This window comes from Lacerta agilis, chromosome 11 (assembly GCF_009819535.1).
Source record: "Lacerta agilis isolate rLacAgi1 chromosome 11, rLacAgi1.pri, whole genome shotgun sequence".
Classification (NCBI taxonomy): domain Eukaryota; kingdom Metazoa; phylum Chordata; class Lepidosauria; order Squamata; family Lacertidae; genus Lacerta; species Lacerta agilis.
This window is the reverse complement of record NC_046322.1, coordinates 59,842,657-59,861,650: the sequence shown is the minus strand read 5'-3', so window position 1 is coordinate 59,861,650 and position 18,994 is coordinate 59,842,657. Positions and strand designations below refer to the sequence as shown.

Genomic DNA, 18,994 nt, shown 5'->3' with positions numbered 1-18,994 from the left:
ACCACTTTCATGCTCATGGCTTCCTGCAAAGAATCCAGATGGGGACTTTGGCGCCACAGAGCTGCTTAATGGACCTGCGTGTAATGTGTTGGGTGCATAGGAGCCAAGTCCTAGGAGCTGAGAACCCTTTGCCCCCCCTAGAATATTTGAGGGGGCTGTGCCTCCCCAAAGTTGATGGGCATTGCCATTCAGATGGTATGTGTGCTGTGTCTTGTGATCGACTCTAGGGTGGGGCTTACTTGCCCCCCCAATATATTATTCAAGTTGGCACCCCTGGTTGGGTGCAAACTCCTACTGGCTTTACAAGGTTTTGGAAGGCTGGCAAAGGATCTGCTGGATCTTAAGTCACAACATATTTAGTGTAGCAAAAATACAAGTTTATCTCCTACCCCCTTCCACCCTTGTTGGTGCAAGTGTTGGGGCTGCAGATGTGCTGGTTGCCCCCACTTCTGCCCTGGTATGATTAGAATTGCATTCCTTAGTAATACAGATGAAAAACAGGAGCAGCACAAGAATACTTTAGGTAACAGGAAATAGCATTTGAATTACGACTAAAGTCACCAGTGTTATGGAAGAGCAACAGTTTGGAATTATATTGGAAGAGCAATAAAGTGGAACATTTAATATGAATTATACCTTATATGAAGTAACTTAAAATTCTTTAAAATTAGCCTTGACTAATTTGCCTTGATGTGAATCTACACTAAATGTGAAACACACAGAGTCATATCAAAAACAAACATTTGAATGCCTTATACTCTTTTCACTTCCTTAGATTGCATTTTTGGAACCAGCTGAAGAGCAGGAGAAACTGGCAAAGAAGTGGGGATTCAAAGCATCTGACATCCGAGAGCTCAGTAATAAGTATGCATTATGTTTTATTTTACTTTTGTCATCAGATATTTTTGTCTTTATCATTTCCAATAATGTTGATGATGATAGCAAATTGTATTTGTGAAATACGTTTTCTGAGTGTTCGTTCTGCTTTGCATTTTCTCCTGTTATCCCCACAACAGTTCTAACAGCCAAATCAGTGCAACTATCTAATATTAGTTAGTATCCCTATATTTTTTGAAAGAGGGGGAGGTGATGCTGTCAGGTAGGGTAAGTACATGGTCTGCTGAGCTTTGAACTGGGGACTTGCAACTCACAAGTCATGCTCCAAACAAAATCGAAAATTCTTTCTAGTAGCACCTTAGAGACCAACTGAGTTTGTTCTTGGTATGAGCTTTCGTGTGCATGTATCTGAAGAAGTGTGCATGCACACGAAAGCTCATACCAGGAACAACTCAGTTGGTCTCTAAGGTGCTACTAGAAAGAATTTTCGATTTTGTTTTGACTATGGCAGACCAACACGGCTACCCACCTGTAACTGAAGTCATGCTCCAGTTGTCTTCTAACTTGCTAAACAGGTATGCATGCACAGACATGAGCTCAAGTACATGGAGGAAAGTTCCCCTCCAAAATAGTCCATTGTGGAATATCCGTTTTCAGAAGAAATGTGCCTCTGAAAACCAGTAGCAGGAAGCAGGCTGTGGGATTCCCAGACTGGGAAGCACCTGGTTTGCCATTGCGGAATACAGGGTGTTGGGTTAGAGTCTAGTTGTTCGAGAGACCTTTGACCTAAATTAAAACAATTACAAATTTATTCATGTTCTAAAAACCAAGGAAACCATATATAATGGCTCCCACCTTAACTTCTGCTCCATGTTATTGATAAATACTGTTTTTTCTATACAGTTTGACCTTCATATATCAACATTTTGTCTTGACGTTCAGCCCCAGTCTTTTTCCCTTGCAGGATGGGTATAATGCTGAGTCTGAATGTTATATAAAGAACGTTGTTACATGTTGAAAATGATGGCATGGAAGGAAATGGATTAAACAGGACTCCCAACCATTTTTCTCCTGTATGGTTCCAAAGACACATTAAACACCTGCCTCTACACTTTCCCAGCTGCTTCTCTGTTCCAAAGTGTCCCATCCAACAGCTTTGTAATTAGGCATTGTAAACAAATTTTGCTTACATTGACAGGATACATTTAAATGTGCAAAGCATTTACCTGAGAGAGAGTCAGTCTATGGGTACTGCTCCAAAGTGAGTAACTACAACTGAAGGGTGTGAACCTTAGGTAAAGGGACCCCTGACCAGTCGCAGACGACTCTGGGGTTGCGGCGCTCATCTCGCTTTACTGGCCGAGGGAGCCGGCATACAGCTTCCAGGTCATGTGCCCAGCGTGACTAAACTGTTTCTGGCGAACCAGAGCAGTGCATGGAAACGCCGTTTACCTTCCCGCTGGAGCGGTACCTATTTATTTACTTGCACTTTGCCGTGCTTTCGAACTGCTAGGTAGGCAGGAGCAGGGACTGAGCAACGGGAGCTCACCCCGTCGCAGGGATTCAAACCACCGATCTTCTGATCGACAAGCCCTAGGCTCTGTGGTTTAACCCACACTTTGAAGTAAATGCACTTAGGTTTGGGGTGTTAATTGGTGCTGAAGACAGAATGTTCTTTTAAAATGGCAAGATTTTTAGTTTTCATCTTTATTGATTTGCATTTATAAAGCATTGCCAGAACAGGTTGACTGCAGATTCTAGCTGAGTTAATAAGTGTGGGGTGTCTTGGGTAAAGGGAAATTCGCAGAGCAGCATGGTATCTCTTTGTTTTACATTCTTGTGCAATAGAAGGGAGCCTAGGTTTCAGTTACGCAAGAAACGTTTGTGCAGATCACACTTCTGAAACCCAGCTGAGTGAATAACACATTGACACACAGTTCATTAAAAATAGAATGCCATATAATCATGGCTTGCACTCTGTTCAGGTTTGCATTCTTTGAGTGTTAAGATTGTCAAGATTTACTAGTATCATGGAAAGCAAATCTTATTAACAGTGTTCAGTATAATGGAGGCCTGGTTTATGATTGGGCTGCTTCAGAATCAATGCAACCAGACAATTTGCCAGGATGTCATTAATTACATGTGATGACTGACTGAAATGCTGAGAATAATACAGGAAGTGTGGAATATGGCAACAGGAGTAGGCATGAGAGAGGTGAATCAGTGTTATATAAACTCATAGGAGCAATAAGCATAAAGCAAATATTGTATCACACTTATCTAATGCAATGTTCAAATTATGGACACAATCCACACAAGGGTTATGTGAGTCTTACACTAGGTCAAAGGCCTTATATTTTCCTGTGCTTTTTCACTGTGGTCGGCATTTAGTGCTTAGTGATAACTGCTGCCATCTTCACCTAATGGAACTGAAGGGTTCTAACTGAAATGAAATTCTAATGTAACTGAAGAATGAGCTATCAGATGTTACAAACAAACAAATATTAGTCCTCTTCGAATGGCATTTGTGGGGTTATCAGTGTGTGGATGAAGAGAGAAGGGAGAAATGCAGGGTCCCCAATTGCCTGTGCATGTTTAGGTTGGATGCTTTTAGGCTCTGCTTGAGGTGAATAAATGGTAGGGCAAACCAGTGGGTGCTCCCTTTGTGTATTGAGGGCCCCACACTTCCATTGTGAAATGGAAATTACTCCTTTGTTCAAAAGTGACATTTGATATTTATGTGCTGGTTTTTTTTTACTATGTTCTTAAGCTGAGGATTGTTCCACAAGTATATTATTAAGACCCAGGGTTTAAGATACTTATGGGAATAATATTTTAAAACCTGTTTTTCTTCTTATTTTTTCCATGCATTTTCTCCTCAGTGAATTCTTCATGCCAGGTTTGGTTGATGCACACATCCATGCTCCACAGTATTCTTTTGCAGGAACACGAATCGATCTGCCTCTTTTGCAGTGGTTGAAGGAATATACCTACCCAACAGAGGCCAAATTCAAAGACAATGATTTTGTGGAAGAGGTGTACACTAGAGTGGTGGTAAGTATATTCTGTCTTGAGGGTTAGGATAGTTTGTACCTTTGTAAGCAAGACCAGTTCAAGTGGATATGCTGAAATAAAAGCAGCCCGTTAGATTCTCTAATCCTCTTGCAAGTTCCACCTGCACACTCCAATAAGAAGTACAGTAGGTGACAAACATTTGCTTATAAACAATTTATAAACCAAACATTAGCAACTTGAATAACTAGTAAGTTTCCAGGGTTTTAGATGCAACTCCTTCCTAGTCTTACCTGGAGATGCTGGAGGTTGAGCCTGGGAATATTTGCACACGAGCTGCGGCACTTTCCCAGATGGGTGAATGACTCCCAAGGTACAGTTGTGTGTGTGTGTGCACGGGCTTACACACATGTGCATGTATATGCACACACACATGTACACTTTCTCTGGTAGAATTTGGCTTAGTTAAGTTGCTTGAATATTACCATCTTCAGTGGAACATGTTATCAGAAATAAGCATGCTTATTCAGGTAATACCTAAGGCTCAATTGTTGGAACCGTTTGTGGTGGTCAGTATGAAGCCTAAATGAAATTCAGTGAAGTAAGTGGCAACATTATGTTGCATGTTATGATAAACTGTTTTAAATGCAGTAAAAAGGGCGTGGGGAGACAGAATGGAATAGCAGACTGATAAAAAAGAAGAAACTAAGATGGAGAAATGATGGAGGAAATGGAATTTGCACATCACCTTGCACTTTTTTGTACTAAATAAATATTTAAAAGAATAAGAATAACAGGGAGGAGAAAGGCAAGGGGAGGAAAACAAGCACAAAGTAGAAATTTAGAAACACGGGTGACATGTTATAAATGTACCATGCAAGTTAGAAACAGGGAAACTTTTTAAAATGAGTTGAAGATGCTATAACAGAAACATTTTGTACATTATATATGAACTCATTTCTTTCTTTTTCTTTTCTATTGCCTCTGGCCACTTTTTTGCACTTTACAAAAATCTGTGTAGTCTATGGCAGTGTTTTTCAACCTTTTTTGGGCAAGGGCACACTTATTTTATGAAAAAAACCACGAGGCACACCACCATTAGAAAATGTTAAAAAAATTAACTCTGTGCCTATATTGACTATATATAAAGTAATTCTCTTGAATAGGAATCAAATAAACACAATTTTTCCCACGGCACACCAGGCAACATCTCGCGGCACACTAGTGTGCCGCGGAACAGTGGTTGAAAAACACTGGTCTATGGTGACTCCTGAAATTTGTGGCTGAAACAATTTCGTCTAGCATTCATTGCATGACTGTTTCTGCAAATAACTGAAACCCGAGTTCTTTTTTACAGAGGCGAACGCTTAAAAATGGCACAACTACAGCCTGCTACTTTGGAACAATTCACACAGATGCTTCTTTGCTTCTCGCTGATATTATAGGTAAAATGATGATGGCTCCCCACAACTTAAATAACACAAGAATTAGGTTGCTGGTTCTGATGAAGTGTCACTCTGATTGTATATGGCGTCTCTCGCAATGGGTGCTGTGATTTCTCTAGAAAGCTCGCAAACAGCACGATGGAGACTAAACACCACATCTTAATTTTTCTTCAGCAAAATTAAGGTTGCAGGTTAGCTGTGGAGATCAGAGCTAACAGCCTGTGTTTACAAAGAGAGCTTTATTAGTATGTTTTAAAAAGAAAGGCTTGCCAGAACTGTGAATTGAAAGCATTGTTTTGAGTTTTGTTCTCTTTCATTCATTACAGATAAATTTGGCCAGAGGGCATTTGTGGGTAAAGTTTGCATGGACATGAATGAGAGTTTTGAAGAGTACAAGGAAAACACCACTGAATCAATCAAGGAGACGGAAAGGTAAAATGCTTTCTTCATGTACAAATTAGAGAGCATATTTTTCTAAAAGTAATGAAATAGGGAAAACATAGAATCTAAAAGTTAAATAGAAGACTTGATTAAAACATAAACATTGAGCTGTAATATGACCACAGAATCTAAGCATCCTGCTACAGCTATTTTTTATAAACCTATTACATTCTTAAGAATACCTACCCTTGAAGTAAACCGACAGAGACACATTTCTTCTTGAATAAATTTTTAAATGTACTTGTAATTTCTTTAAGCATAAGGCGCCTATTTCTGTCTTCCATGTTTCTAAAAGCTTACTATATATCAGAAGAGGAGGGATTTAGCTTGCGCCCGGTTTACAAAGAGTTATTAAAATAAGCCTGTCAAAACAGAGGGGGGGTAGTATTAAGTATCTAAGTATTGTGCATGTAACATTGTTAGCAAATCTTGGGTCACTGAAGTCATGTTTTTTGGAGCATAAAATTGTAAATGTAAAAAAAGAATACATAACAATATATTTTGGATAGTTTAAAAGATTTTGAGGATTATTTATGCTTCTGTCTTTACATATTTTAAGCTGAAAAAATTAATGTTCCTCTTATATTGCTTTTGGAGTTTCTTCATCACACCCTCCTCCTCCTCCTCATTTTTCCTCCACCCTCTCAGATACTTTCCCTTTTGTGTTGTGCCCTTAAATTGGAATCCTGATGGCAGTACCTATCTTATTGTTCATACTTTGGTTTGATTGTTGCTGAAATCTAAGGTGCAAGTGGATTCCTCCTTGCCCCTATCTCAGCCCCTTGTGCTGTTCTATTAAAGAAAAAGAAAAAAGCCAGACTATTATGATAACTGATACAAAGAATCATAGGACTGTAGAGTTGGAAGATACCCCCAAGGGCAATCTAGTCCAACTCTCTGCAATGCAGGAATCACAGACAGAAAGGGGTCACAGACAGAACTTCTCTATCATGTTTCGCTTGATTCTAAGTGTTGGATAACCAACGTTTAAATGCACATTGTTAAATATCTTAGCTGAACCTAGCAATAAAGTGCCAAAGTATTTTATGTGCACATCTGAGAGACTCAATACCAATTTACGCCACATTGGGACGTGTCTCTAATGGCTCCTTGAAATTTCTTCATGTCTATGCAGGCACTACCATGCGCAGGAGCATGTTTCTAGTGCCCACATTTAGGATGACTTTTAGTGGCATCCAATATATCCTGCACATGTGGCTGATAAGGAACCTGCTTTCTTACCTGCACCAAGGACTTACAGCTGCTACAACATGTGCGGTACTTGTGTGTGACTCATCCACGTTGTTCAGTCGTTCAGTCGTGTCCAACTCTTTGTGACCCCATGGACCGGAGCACGCCAGGCACGCCTATCCTCCACTGTCTCTCGCAGTTTGGCCAAACTCATGCTAGTCGCTTTGAGAACACTGTCCAACCATCACATCCTCTGTCGTCCCCTTCTCCTTGTGCCCTCCATCTTTCCCAACATCAGGATCTTTTCCAGGGAGTCTTCTCTTCTCATGAGGTGGCCAAAGTACTGGAGCCTCAACTTCAGGATCTGTCCTTCCAGTGAGCACTCAGGGCTGATTTCTTTAAGAATGGATAGGTTTGATCTTCTTGCAGTCCATGGGACTCTCAAGAGTCTCCTGCAGCACCATAATTCAAAAACATCAATTCTTCGGCGATCAGCCTTCTTTATGCTCCAGCTCTCACTTCCGTACATTACTACTGGGAAAACATCACCTTGCGGACCTTTGTCGGCAAGGTGATGTCTTTGCTTTTTAAGACTAATCCACAGTATCAAAGAAAAACTGCTGCAAATGTTGCTTATTTAGTGAATTCACCTATCTTCATAAACCTTCAAGGAAATTCTCGTTTTTTCTACATACTTTAAAAGAAAATAAATGTTATTTAAAGGAGATGCAGGGGAGGTAGACAGTATCAGAGAAATGAATAAAAACAGATCTTAAATTAGAGCTTAATTTTTGTGTGGACATAACTATTGTAAATGAAACATCAATTTTGCCATCTAAAATAAGGCAATAAAGATAGAATTCATTTGGGTTTGTGATACACAGCCAAAAATAAGTTTTTACTTTTTAAAAGAAAAATACTGCCATTGTAGTAGCCTATATAATTATGTTTTCACTTCATTTCACATGTTATCTATTTAGTTGTCACAGGAAGCATAGTAATGACCACTTGTCTGCTGTTAATTACCAACAGCTTGTGTAGATTTGAGATAAAAATCCTTAGCTGCTGTCAGGGCTGGTCGATTCCTCTTCACATTACCACACAAACGTCTCTTGGTCTTTATAATTTTTATTAAATTCCCAAACAGTATTAATAAATAGTTCTTAACTTCAACTATCACTCCACAGAGTCATTCAGTTCAGATACCTTCTGAGCTCTGCTTCTCCCCTGACCAGCAACTCTCAAAAGGCTTTTCCCGCTCTTTTTCTAACCTCCTTGTGAGGACTGGCTTGTACCTCCCCTCCCCCGAGTTGGAGTCATCACTTAACCCTTGCCTCTGTGAACATTCTAACTCTCTTTCTAACTCTACTCTGACATCACCCCCTCCCCTAAGCCCCCCTCCCTCCTCCTCGCTCTCCCTCGGTTTCTGAAGGGCTGAATCCTATGAACTCATCTTCATCACTATCTGTCTCTTCGAAAATTTCTTGAAGATACCAGTTACAGGTGGGTAGCCGTGTTGGTCTGCCATAGTCAAAACAAAATCGAAAATTCTTTCTAGTAGCACCTCAGTTGGTCTCTAAGGTGCTACTAGAAAGAATTTCGATTTTGTTTTGAAGATACCAGTTATGGGGCTTAGGTTTGTGGGGATATTTACAATGAAACTCTCTCTGCAGTTCCGGAACATTTATTTTTTCTGCTGGTTCCCATGAATTCTCAGATGCATCTAACCCTTTCCATGCAACCAAATACTGTAATTGCCTCCTGCTTATCCTCGAATCTAATATCTCTTCCACTTCGTTCTCCTCTTCCTCCACCACTGTGGGGAAAGGAGGTGGTTCCCTTGTCACCTGGTATTTATGAGCTGGTACAAACACTGACAATAAAGATCTATGAAATACAGGGTGTATTCTCATATTTTCAGGTAACTGAAGCTTGAAAGCGACTGGATTAATTTGAGCCATTACTTGGAAAGGCCCTATTCTTCTTGGTTCTAGCTTTTTACATCTCCCTCGTATTGGTAGTCCCTTGGTAGACAGCCATACCCAATTCCCTACTTGGATTTCTTCCCCAACACGCCGGTGTTTGTCTGCAGCTATTTTGTAAGCCTCCTTAGCGTCTTCCAACTCCTCCTTCAATAACTCATGAGTGCATCTCAACTCCTCTACCATTTGTTCTGCTGCTGTACTGCTAACTGCTCCTCTTGCCCCGGGAATGCCCTTGGATGCAAGCCATAATTTGCCACAAATGGCGCTCTGCCCGTAGACACATGCAGTGCATTATTATACGCAAATTCTGCTAGACTCAGTTTTTCTACCCACCCGCTTTGTTGACCACCCGTATAACACCTCAGATACTGTTGTAGGGTTGCATTCGTTCTTTCTGCTTCCCCACTGGTTTGCGGGTGTCTCGCTGACGTGAGGCTCAGCTCCACATCTAGCAATTGCATTAATCTCCTCCAAAATTGTGATGTAAATTGAGCCCCTCTATCTGAAATAATTTGTGATGGCATACCATGCAACCTAGGGACCCAGGTGGCGCTGTGGGTTAAACCACAGAGTCTAGGGCTTGCCGATCAGAAGGTCGGCGGTTTGAATCCCTGCGACGGGGTGAGCTCCTGTTGTTCGGTCCTAGCTCCTGCCCCCTAGCAGTTCGAAAGCACGTCAAAGTGCAAGTAGATAAATAGGGACCGCTCCAGCGGGAAGGTAAACGGCGTTTCCGTGCGCTGCTCTGGTTAGCCAGAAGCGGCTTTGTCATGCTGGCCACATGACCCGGAAGCTGTCTGCGGACAAACGCCGGCTCCCTCGGCCTATAGAGCGAGATGAGCGCCGCAACCCCAGAGTCGGACACGACTGGACCTGATGGTCAGGGGTCCCTTTACCTTTACCTTTACCATGCAACCTAAAAATATTATCTAAAAACATCTTAGCGGTTTCCTGTGCGGTAGGAATTTTGGTACATGGTATGAAATGCGCCATCTTGGTTAGCATGTCAACCACCACAAAGATCACTGTTTGCCTGTGTGATGCTGGTAGATCCGTTACAAAATCCATAGACACCACCTCCCAAGGCCTTCCCGGTGTGGGCATAGGTTGCAAACAACCCGACAGGAGCTGTTCTGGGTGTCTTTGCTCGTTGACACACCTCACAAGCCCTTACATATTGTCTTACATCCTCCCTCAACTTCGGCCACCAGAACTGCCGTGTGATCTGATATAATGTTTGGTCTCTCCCAAAATGTCCTGCAGTCGGGTTATCATGGTGTTGTCTCATTACCTACCTCTTAATTCACCTTCAGGTACATACAGCGCCCCTCTCCTATACAACAATCCACCTTTTCCCTCAAAACCTTCCTCTTCCCCTCTACCTTGTCTCAGTTCTTCTATCTTCCTTTGTGCAAACACATCTGTTACTGTCAACCCGCTGGAATTCCCTGCCATCCATTACTATGGCTGCACACCTCCACTGATCCGATCTCAACATTTCTCGCAACTTGGGAGTTGCTTCCTCTACCATATATTCAGGTTTGCGTGGATAGCGCGTCTGCCCTAACATTTTGATGCCCAGGTACATACTCTATCCTAAAATTAAACCCAGCAAAAAACTCCGCCCCACCTAATTTGCCTTTGATTTAGTTGTCTAGCAGTTCTCCAATATTCTAAATTCTTGTGATCCGTTTGTACCACCACCTGATGTGACGCCCCTTCCAAAAAATGCCTCCACACTTGAAAGCTGCATACACAGCTAAAAGTTCTTTATCAAATATGGTGTAGTTCTGTTCTGATTGATTTAGTTTTCTAGAGTAGAATGCACAGGGTCTCCATTCCCCCTCCTTGTCCTGTTGCAGCAGAATTGCCCCAATAGCCCTATCAGAGGCGTCAGTTTCTACCTTCATAGGTCTACTTGTGTCTAGGTGCATAAGATACTTTTCTGAAGTAAACACCGCCTTTAATTTATCAAAAGCCTCTTGAGCTTCCCCAGACCATCTGAACGGTCCCTTGCCTCTCAGAGAATCTGTAAGTGGCGTTGTGATTTTGGAGTAATTACCTATGAACTTACGATAGTAATTGGCAAATCCCAAAAACCTCTGCATATCTTTCTTAGTTTTTGGTGCCTCCCATTCCACTATAGCTGATCACATTGTCAAACGATCCATACAAAAATATCTTTCTGTTTGTACACATAATGGGGGGGAGGGGTGTAGCCTGCATGTGGGGGCTGAATAATGGGGCAAATTGGGTTGATGTGTAATCCACTCTGGAGGGACTCAATGTTTCTGTAAAATTCATCCACTTTGGCCAAAGGGGAAGGGAGTTGTGACAATTTTTAAATTCACCATTATAGTGATTGGGGACCACAGAACTTTGTTTTATATAGAGATGCTCAGAACCCAGAATACAAATCAAAGCAGAGAGGACACACGACAATTCAGAAACAGATCAGAATTTTGTTAAAATGCACAGATACAAGGTACACCCCTAATACAGAAACACAGCAGGACTGACAGGCACAAATATAATGCTGATTTTAAAAATGGTTGTAACTTATCCTGGGACCTCATATTAAAGTATGGATAAATCTAGATGATGACGATAAATAATATTTTTATATATATTTTAACTTCCTACCCTAATCCTTTCAGGTTTGTTAGAGGAGTGGACGACAAGAAAGTAAGTAGAATTTCCTTTCCCTTCCCAGAACAGTAACTGGTTATGTGTACTCCCAGGGCATGCATATTTCTATGTAAATGATAAGATGTTTTCCTATGTAAAAGGTTAGGCTGTATGGTAGGGGTCATTAACATTTTGAATTTTGACAGAGTTGGGGGATTCTGGTCACAAAGTAGCCACTGTGGGGCAGGGCATAGCACAAAATGGCTGCCATGGGGAGCATGGCAAAACACAAAACAGCCTTACCTGATCCTGACTGTGAAGTTCACACATCATTGATTTTTTACTGATTTCACACCCACACCCACTGATGCTGTTACTGTCTAATAGCAGCAGGGAGAGTTCCTCGGTACCAAGACAAATACACAAGGTTACAACACTAGTCTCCTCATTCACAGAAATCATTTGGAAGGCACCTGCACATTTTGCCCTATTATTTTCTTTCTAAGAGGGATAGGAACAAGAAAGAAAGAAAGAAAGAAAGAAAGAAAGAAAGAAAGAAAAAAGAAGAAAGAAGAAAGAAAGAAAGAAGAAAGAAAGAAAGAAGAACAAGAAGGAAAGAAAGAAAGAAAGAAAGCAGGGGAACCCTTACAGGTGCCAAGTTACGGCAGACACTGGGCTGGTGATCCTGTCAGAATTCACGTCTCACCCTTGAGCTGAACTAGACATGATGGAGGAGGAGACCCATCTATCTGCTCTGTCCCAATCATTTGAATGGAGAGAGGGATACAGTGGTACCTCAGATTTTGATCGTCTCGTTGACAAACATTTCGGAACTTGAACACTGGAAAACCCAGAAGTAAATGCTTCCATTTTCAAACGCACCTCAGAAGTCAAATGGCTTCCGCTGAGGTGCCACTGTATTTTTCTCAATTTTTCTCTGTAAATTTGCAGAACCGCCCTTTGCGCCTTGGTTTTTGAACGTTTCAGAAGTCAAACAGTTTTCTGGAACAGATTACGTTCAAAAACTGAGGTTCCACTGTAGTTCTGTTTAACCCCATTCCAGACTCATTGCCATCCTGGAGCCAGGCTGAGGGAACGTAAAGTCAGAGAGACTGCAAGGAGCTAAGCCATATGTGGATCACGCTCCTTGTAAAGAATGATGGGTTATAGCCTGAATTGGCACATGCTGAGTACTTTGTGCTTGCTAACTGATGTCACTGTTTAGCTATCTGAAATTGTGATTTTAGCCATACAGAACAGAAACTGTGTGCCTTGGAAAAAGTAATCTGCACAGGCTTAATTTGTTCCCATTTTTAATAATTTGCCTAAGAAACAAGTTAAGAATAGGTATACTTAAACATGCTGTTATGCACAACTGTTGATTGCCTATCTTTGATATTTTCCCCAGTATCCAAGGTTCACCCCATAGTAACACCCCGCTTTTGGACCATCTGTACAGAGGAACTGCTTAATAGCCTTGGTAAGCTGGCAAAGATCCATGACCTTCATGGTGCAGGTAAGTTTCTTGTCATCGTATTTAGTGAAAACTCATCCATGCAGCAATTTCAAATGACAACTTTTTGGGCTATCCCCCCGCCAAGAAAAAGCTTAACAACTTTTGTGTTCAGATTTTTACTTCTTGAAATATGGCAACCCTACTGTAGCTTAAAGGTAAAGGTACCCTGACCATTAGGTCCAGTCGTGGATGACTCTGGGTTGCGGTGCTCATCTCACATTACTGGCCGAGGGAGCCGACGTACAGCTTCCGGGTCATGTGGCCAGCATGACTACAGCCGCTTCTGGCGAACCAGAGCAGCGTACGGAAATGCCGTTTACCTTCCCGCTGGAGCGGTACCTATTTATCTACTTGCACTTCATGTGCTTTCAAACTGCTAGGTGGGCAGGAGCTGGGACTGACAACAGGAGCTCACCCCATCGCAGGGATTCAAACCACCAACTTCGATTGGCAAGCCCTAGGCTCTGTGGTTAACCCACAGCGCCACCCGTGTTGCTTAGGAAGCATCAACTCTGTTTAGGCCACCAGCCCTGATGTCAGGCCCTGCAGTCATGATATATACATGGGAAATGGAAACCCCAGTGCAATTTTTTTTCATGCTCATAAGGATCGGCTTCACTCTGAGTAATCCTTCTTATGGCAAGAGATCTGCCTAGGGGAGTTGAGGAGTTAGCTGTCTAAGAAGGCTTAGGTTTTCCTCCACAATGCGCACAAACTTGAGAACAGGAAACAGCAAGAAGCTTTGTATTTCGAATAGTTTTTAATGTAATTCCACGAGACTGTCCCTTACAATGTCCTTCATTTGTCTGACTGTAGAATCTAATGTACTTAAATAGGAATGGGTGCCATTCTTGATAACTATTCCTTATATAATAAAAGTGCAGTGTGGTTAATTATTGCTGGGGGCTCAGTCCGGCTTTTTGTGGGGAAGTTTTGCCATTACTCTGAACAGTAATACATTATGCCAGGAAAATAGGTTCTGTTTGCACACCTATTTCAATTTGTAATGCTGTGTAAAATGTGGTTTTCCAGGTGTCACAGACCTAATGTTATTGTCCATGGCATCATTTGTAATGATCAACACACACTTCCCATCCATTCCAACCCCATTTTATGAACATTTAAACCATTTTAGGGGAATATGCATACTCCACAGAGTCCTTCAAAATGGAACAAAAGCTGCAGTTTTCTGCATGCTGTATTTGTGAGCAAGAGTGGCTTGTTTGCTGCTGCTTACCAGTCAGGAAGAGGTGAGGCAGTAGCAAGTTAAGGGGTGCACAAATGCAACACTGACAGGAGTGCCAGATGGGCTCCCTGCAGACGGCGTCCACACGCAGACCTGATCTCTGTTGTTGTCAGTAAGCAGCAGCCATTCCACTCCCAGGAGAATGTTGCCACACCTCTGCCCTACTGGATGAGCCACTCCTGTCTGTGAGTAAGGCCTATTGAACACAGTGGAACTTACTTTTGAGTACCGTATTTTTTGCTCCATAAGACGCACTTTTTTCCTCCCAAAAAGTAAGGGGAAATGTCTGTGCGTCTTATGGAGCGAATGATGGTCCCTGGAGCCAAATTGCCCAGGGCCAAAGCAGATCCTGCTTTTTTAAAAAGAAAGAGAGAAAAGGGGGTGTTGAAAGGACCCCCGCTCAGCAGCTGATCAGCAAGAGATCGGGAGAGAGATAAGACTCCCCGGCTCCCTCTGGGCCCCGCCCCTTGCCCAGGCCTCCATTGTTGAATGTGCTGCAGAGGGAGGCTGTTTGTTTCCCCAGCTGTAACTGGCTGATTAGATTATCTTTCTGCAAACTGTAGAAAGGGCTCCTTAAGAAATGTGAGTTGAACCCCATAAAAATGGGGCTTTTCCTCTTGCTTTTTCCCCTTTGCAAAAGCTTTGCTTTCAACACCCTTTGCAAAAAAAGCTTTGCTTTCCCCCCTTGCAAAAAAGCTTTGCTTTTCCCCCTTTGCAAAAAAGCTGCACAAATCTGAGCTGATCCTCAAAAACCAGGGCTCCCCCCCTTTCCTCCTCTAGAAACGAGGTGCGTCTTATGTTCAGGTGCGTCTTATGGAGCGAAAAATACGGGAAGGCATGCACAAAATAGCACTGAAACAAATCAGAAGTGCTGAAAGCCAGCAGTGCTTGTTCCTTCTTCCCTCTTTCCCACCTTCCCAAAGAACGTATCACTATTTTGTGAGCCTTTGACCTCTGCCCCTTCCTGGTATTTTTCCAAGGCTATGTGCTCTCTCTAATGAGCCTTTATCTATATAGAGACACAGATACTTATATAGAGCTATAATATATGCAGAGTGTCATTTCCTTGCAAGCTGGCTACTCCCTTGACTAGAATATCTTTATGTTGTCACCTGGGAAGATAATATGGAAGAAGGTATTCATAATTAACAGTGATGTGCTCTGTAGAATCAAAGCCATTACACACCTGTATGGAGGGGGGAGTTATGGTGTCTTTTTCCCCCAAGCTAACCATATATTGAAATGCTGATCATTGTCTTTGAACCCCATTTCTCCTTACAGAGTCACATAAGTGAGAGTGAAGGAGAAATGAAACTCGTAGAAAAACTATTCCCTACTTATCAAAACTATACAGAGTTATATGATAAAAACAATCTTCTAACAAACAAGGTAGAGTGTTTTACAGAATACTTAAATATCTTATTGGGGAGGATCCATTTGGTGGGGTTTGCGAGCAGACAGAGTCCTGGCTCTCTGATGGCTGCTGCCGCCGCCACCCTCCATTGCAGTGACGGAGTGCTTGTCGCCGCTGCCATGCCCATGTGCCCCAAGTGCCAGAAGGAGATCTACTTTGGAAGGGAAGCCCGCTGTCAGGGTGCTTGGCTTCTGCTCCGGGGTGGTGGGCACCAAGAAAATGAGCATGGGTCCGCCTGCTCCAGCACCAGGAGGCTCTCTTCCCTGGGATCAGGGCTGCAGGCAGCCCTTCTCCCTCTCACTCCCCCCCCCCCAACTGGTGGGCAGCGTTGAGGCGGGAACCAGGTTTGCGAGGAGAGAGAGAGAGGGAAGCAGCAGTGAAGGGGGGGCCCAAGGCCTCTCAGAGGTGAGAGACAGAGAAAGGGCGTGTGCTCCCTTGCTCATGGTTGGGCAGTATGAGGAGGTGTTTGATGTGTCTCCTCAGCACGGCCACCAGACTCGCCGTGCGCCTCCGCTGCCCAGCCCCCCTCTCTCCCCGCCGGCTCTCCTCCACCAGCTGACTGGGCGAGACCTGGGAGGAGGGTGGCAGCGGCAGGGTATCGCGTGTGTGGGGGGTGTTGTGGAGTCACGAAGCATCATGGCCACTGGCTGCTTGGAGGGGCGCTTCCATGTGTGTATCCTCTTTTTTGCTCTTTAAAATAAGGCAACCATAGCAAATTCCCACAGATTAAAAAGTGGAGGAACACACACACACACAAACAAACACACTTGTCTGCATTTGAATTAAAGCAGTGTGAATCCCCAAGTTTTCAGACACTTTCTTTGTGATTGTTTCCTCACACTTGACTTTGAGGCAAACTTAGGTTTTTTCAATTACACTTGTGAGGGAGATTTTTCAAAGACATGCAAGGCATTTTCAGTTGCCTCTGAAAACCTTCAGGGAATATGTCTCATTTGTCTTTGAAATTCTCCCTTTGGATTTTAAGATTTGCATAGCATTTTATTAGCTGAATTAGTGTCAATTAGCAGATTGTATACACAGCATTAATCACATTAATGAGATTCAAATTTAAGCACAATGCTTCTAAATAGAGTCATTAATCATGAGGGTTACTACCAAGAGTTTAAAGGTTTGCATTTGGCAGGGCCCTGCTATGTTTTCTTTGATTATCTGAGAAACAAGCATTACTTCCTATTATAAAGAATAACCTTCATTCAAGGTAGCATTAAACAACCACAACAAAAGCCCAATAGACTCAATTTCACTACTTTTCATTCATATTTTAGTTGTTGGATAAAATTTACTGGGATATATGGAAGTTCACCCTGGTCATTAAGAGGTCAGGAAAAGAAATATGAATGGTATGAAGGACACATAACAGCCCATGGAAGTAGCCGTTCTGGCACATGATAACCTTTGTAAACACAGGATCTGCACCATTCCTAATTGTGTGAATGATAATACATCTTATTTGGCTCTCTACAAGAGAGCAAATGAGCTCACAGCAGAGTTATGAGGAATGAACAGAGGCAATAATTCTTCATAGCACCAGGGCCCTGTCTAGGTATTGTCCTCTCTAGGTACAAGTAGAAGCGAAATGATAGTAAAAGTTGAGAATAAAATAAAATACAAATTACACTGTTTTTGTCTTACTCTTTAGACAATAATGGCTCATGGCTGCCATCTTTCTGATGAAGAACTGCAAGTTTTTAATCTTAAAGGAGCTGCCATTGTACATTGCCCTAATTCAAACATATCGTAAGTAAAATAAGTTAATTCATTTACAGTAGGTAATACCTCATAGAGGAGTGTTTCAGATAATGCTGTGTTTCATATCTGTGTTTTAAAGTTCACCACATTTCAGTGTGGATAGCTTGAAGGTTTAGATAATTTTAACATGGGATGATGGAATCGGCACTGTACAAGCCTCTTCACAGAGAAAACAGATGTTTGCACATACCCCTTTGAAGGGCTCAAAGTAGCCTGTTTCCAGATGTCCCCAAGGCAGATATAAATCTGGGTGCTCTGAAGTGACCATCTTTTTTACTAGCCCTGTGTCTGTGCCCCTGACAGCAGAGGCATAGCACGGGGAGGGCCATGGTCCTGAGCGCACATTTGTGGTAGGGCGTAACAGGGTCCAGCAGGTGGACGGAGGCAGTGGCATAGGAAGCTGCTTGGGCACCCAGAGTGGCAAACATGACGTGCACCCAGGGGCGGGGCATCTCTATGTAGTGCGCATGTGCAGCGTCGCTACGTATGACACATGCGTGGTACGTAGTGACGTCACACATGCGCTGTACATAGCGGGTTGCCGCTGCCGCTGCTTCAGCTACAAGCAGAGGATTCTGGCACCGTCTGTACGGCGCTAGAGAAATACAAAAGCTAATGGACGAACTGAAGAACTGTGAGAAGACAATAATAGATAAGCCCAGAGATCTAACTACCACACAGAAAATTAAAATCTTACAAACACAACTGGCAATTACAACGCAGAATGAAATAGAACAAAAAATAAAAGCCTTCAAACAAAAGCAATATGAACATGCTAATAAACCTGGTGAACTCCTGGCACGGCAATTATCAAAAGGAAGGAAACCAAATATCATATACGAAGTCCTAATAGGGGACAGAATAATATCTAACCCTGAAGACATTAGAAGTGAATTTTGGAATTATTACTCCAATCTAGACAAAGAGGGTAATGAATCTAACCTACCACACCTCTCCAAAGAACAATTTCAAAACCTGAATGCATTGATAATCCTGTTGGAGATTAGGTAAAAAAGGTAAAGGAGCCCTGGACAGTTATGTGCGGTGCCTATCTCAGTTAAGGCTAAGGGAGCCAGTGTTTGTCCACAGACAGCTTTCTGGGTCATGTGGCCAGCATGACTAAACCACTTCTGGCACAACGGGACACCGTGATGGAAGCCAGAGCACATGGAATTAATATTACTTAATATTATTAATTAATTAATAATTAATATTAACAAGCAATTAATATTAATTAATATGGTCATGAAACAAGCTAAGTTAGGGAAATCGCTTGGACCTGATGGACTTTCTTCGATGTATTATAAAGTCTTCCAAGAAACACTGGCATGACCAGTGATAGAGGTAATGAACCAAATTCTCCAGGGGGAAGAAATTCCACCTTCATGGAAAAAGACATTTATAACTTTAATTCCAAAACAAGATTAACTAACTCCACACCCAAAGAACTTCAGGCCAATATCTCCATTAAACAATGATTATAAAATATTTGCAAACATTATGGCTAACAGA

The 18,994-nt window shown here is 42.3% G+C and overlaps 1 protein-coding gene across 1 annotated transcript in view; it reads left to right on the top strand.

Moving 5' to 3' along the window:
• Nucleotides 1–775: 775 nt before the first annotated feature.
• Nucleotides 776–18,994, top strand: part of GDA (guanine deaminase) — a 35,644-nt gene continuing 17,425 nt past the window's right edge. The window contains exons 1-8 of the mRNA XM_033164434.1: nucleotides 776–864; nucleotides 3,720–3,891; nucleotides 5,207–5,294; nucleotides 5,621–5,726; nucleotides 11,566–11,597; nucleotides 12,945–13,046; nucleotides 15,575–15,687; nucleotides 17,373–17,470. Coding sequence (XP_033020325.1) covers nucleotides 3,730–3,891; nucleotides 5,207–5,294; nucleotides 5,621–5,726; nucleotides 11,566–11,597; nucleotides 12,945–13,046; nucleotides 15,575–15,687; nucleotides 17,373–17,470 — 701 coding nt within the window. The 5' untranslated portion in view covers nucleotides 776–864; nucleotides 3,720–3,729. The remainder of the gene's footprint in view (nucleotides 865–3,719; nucleotides 3,892–5,206; nucleotides 5,295–5,620; nucleotides 5,727–11,565; nucleotides 11,598–12,944; nucleotides 13,047–15,574; nucleotides 15,688–17,372; nucleotides 17,471–18,994) is intronic.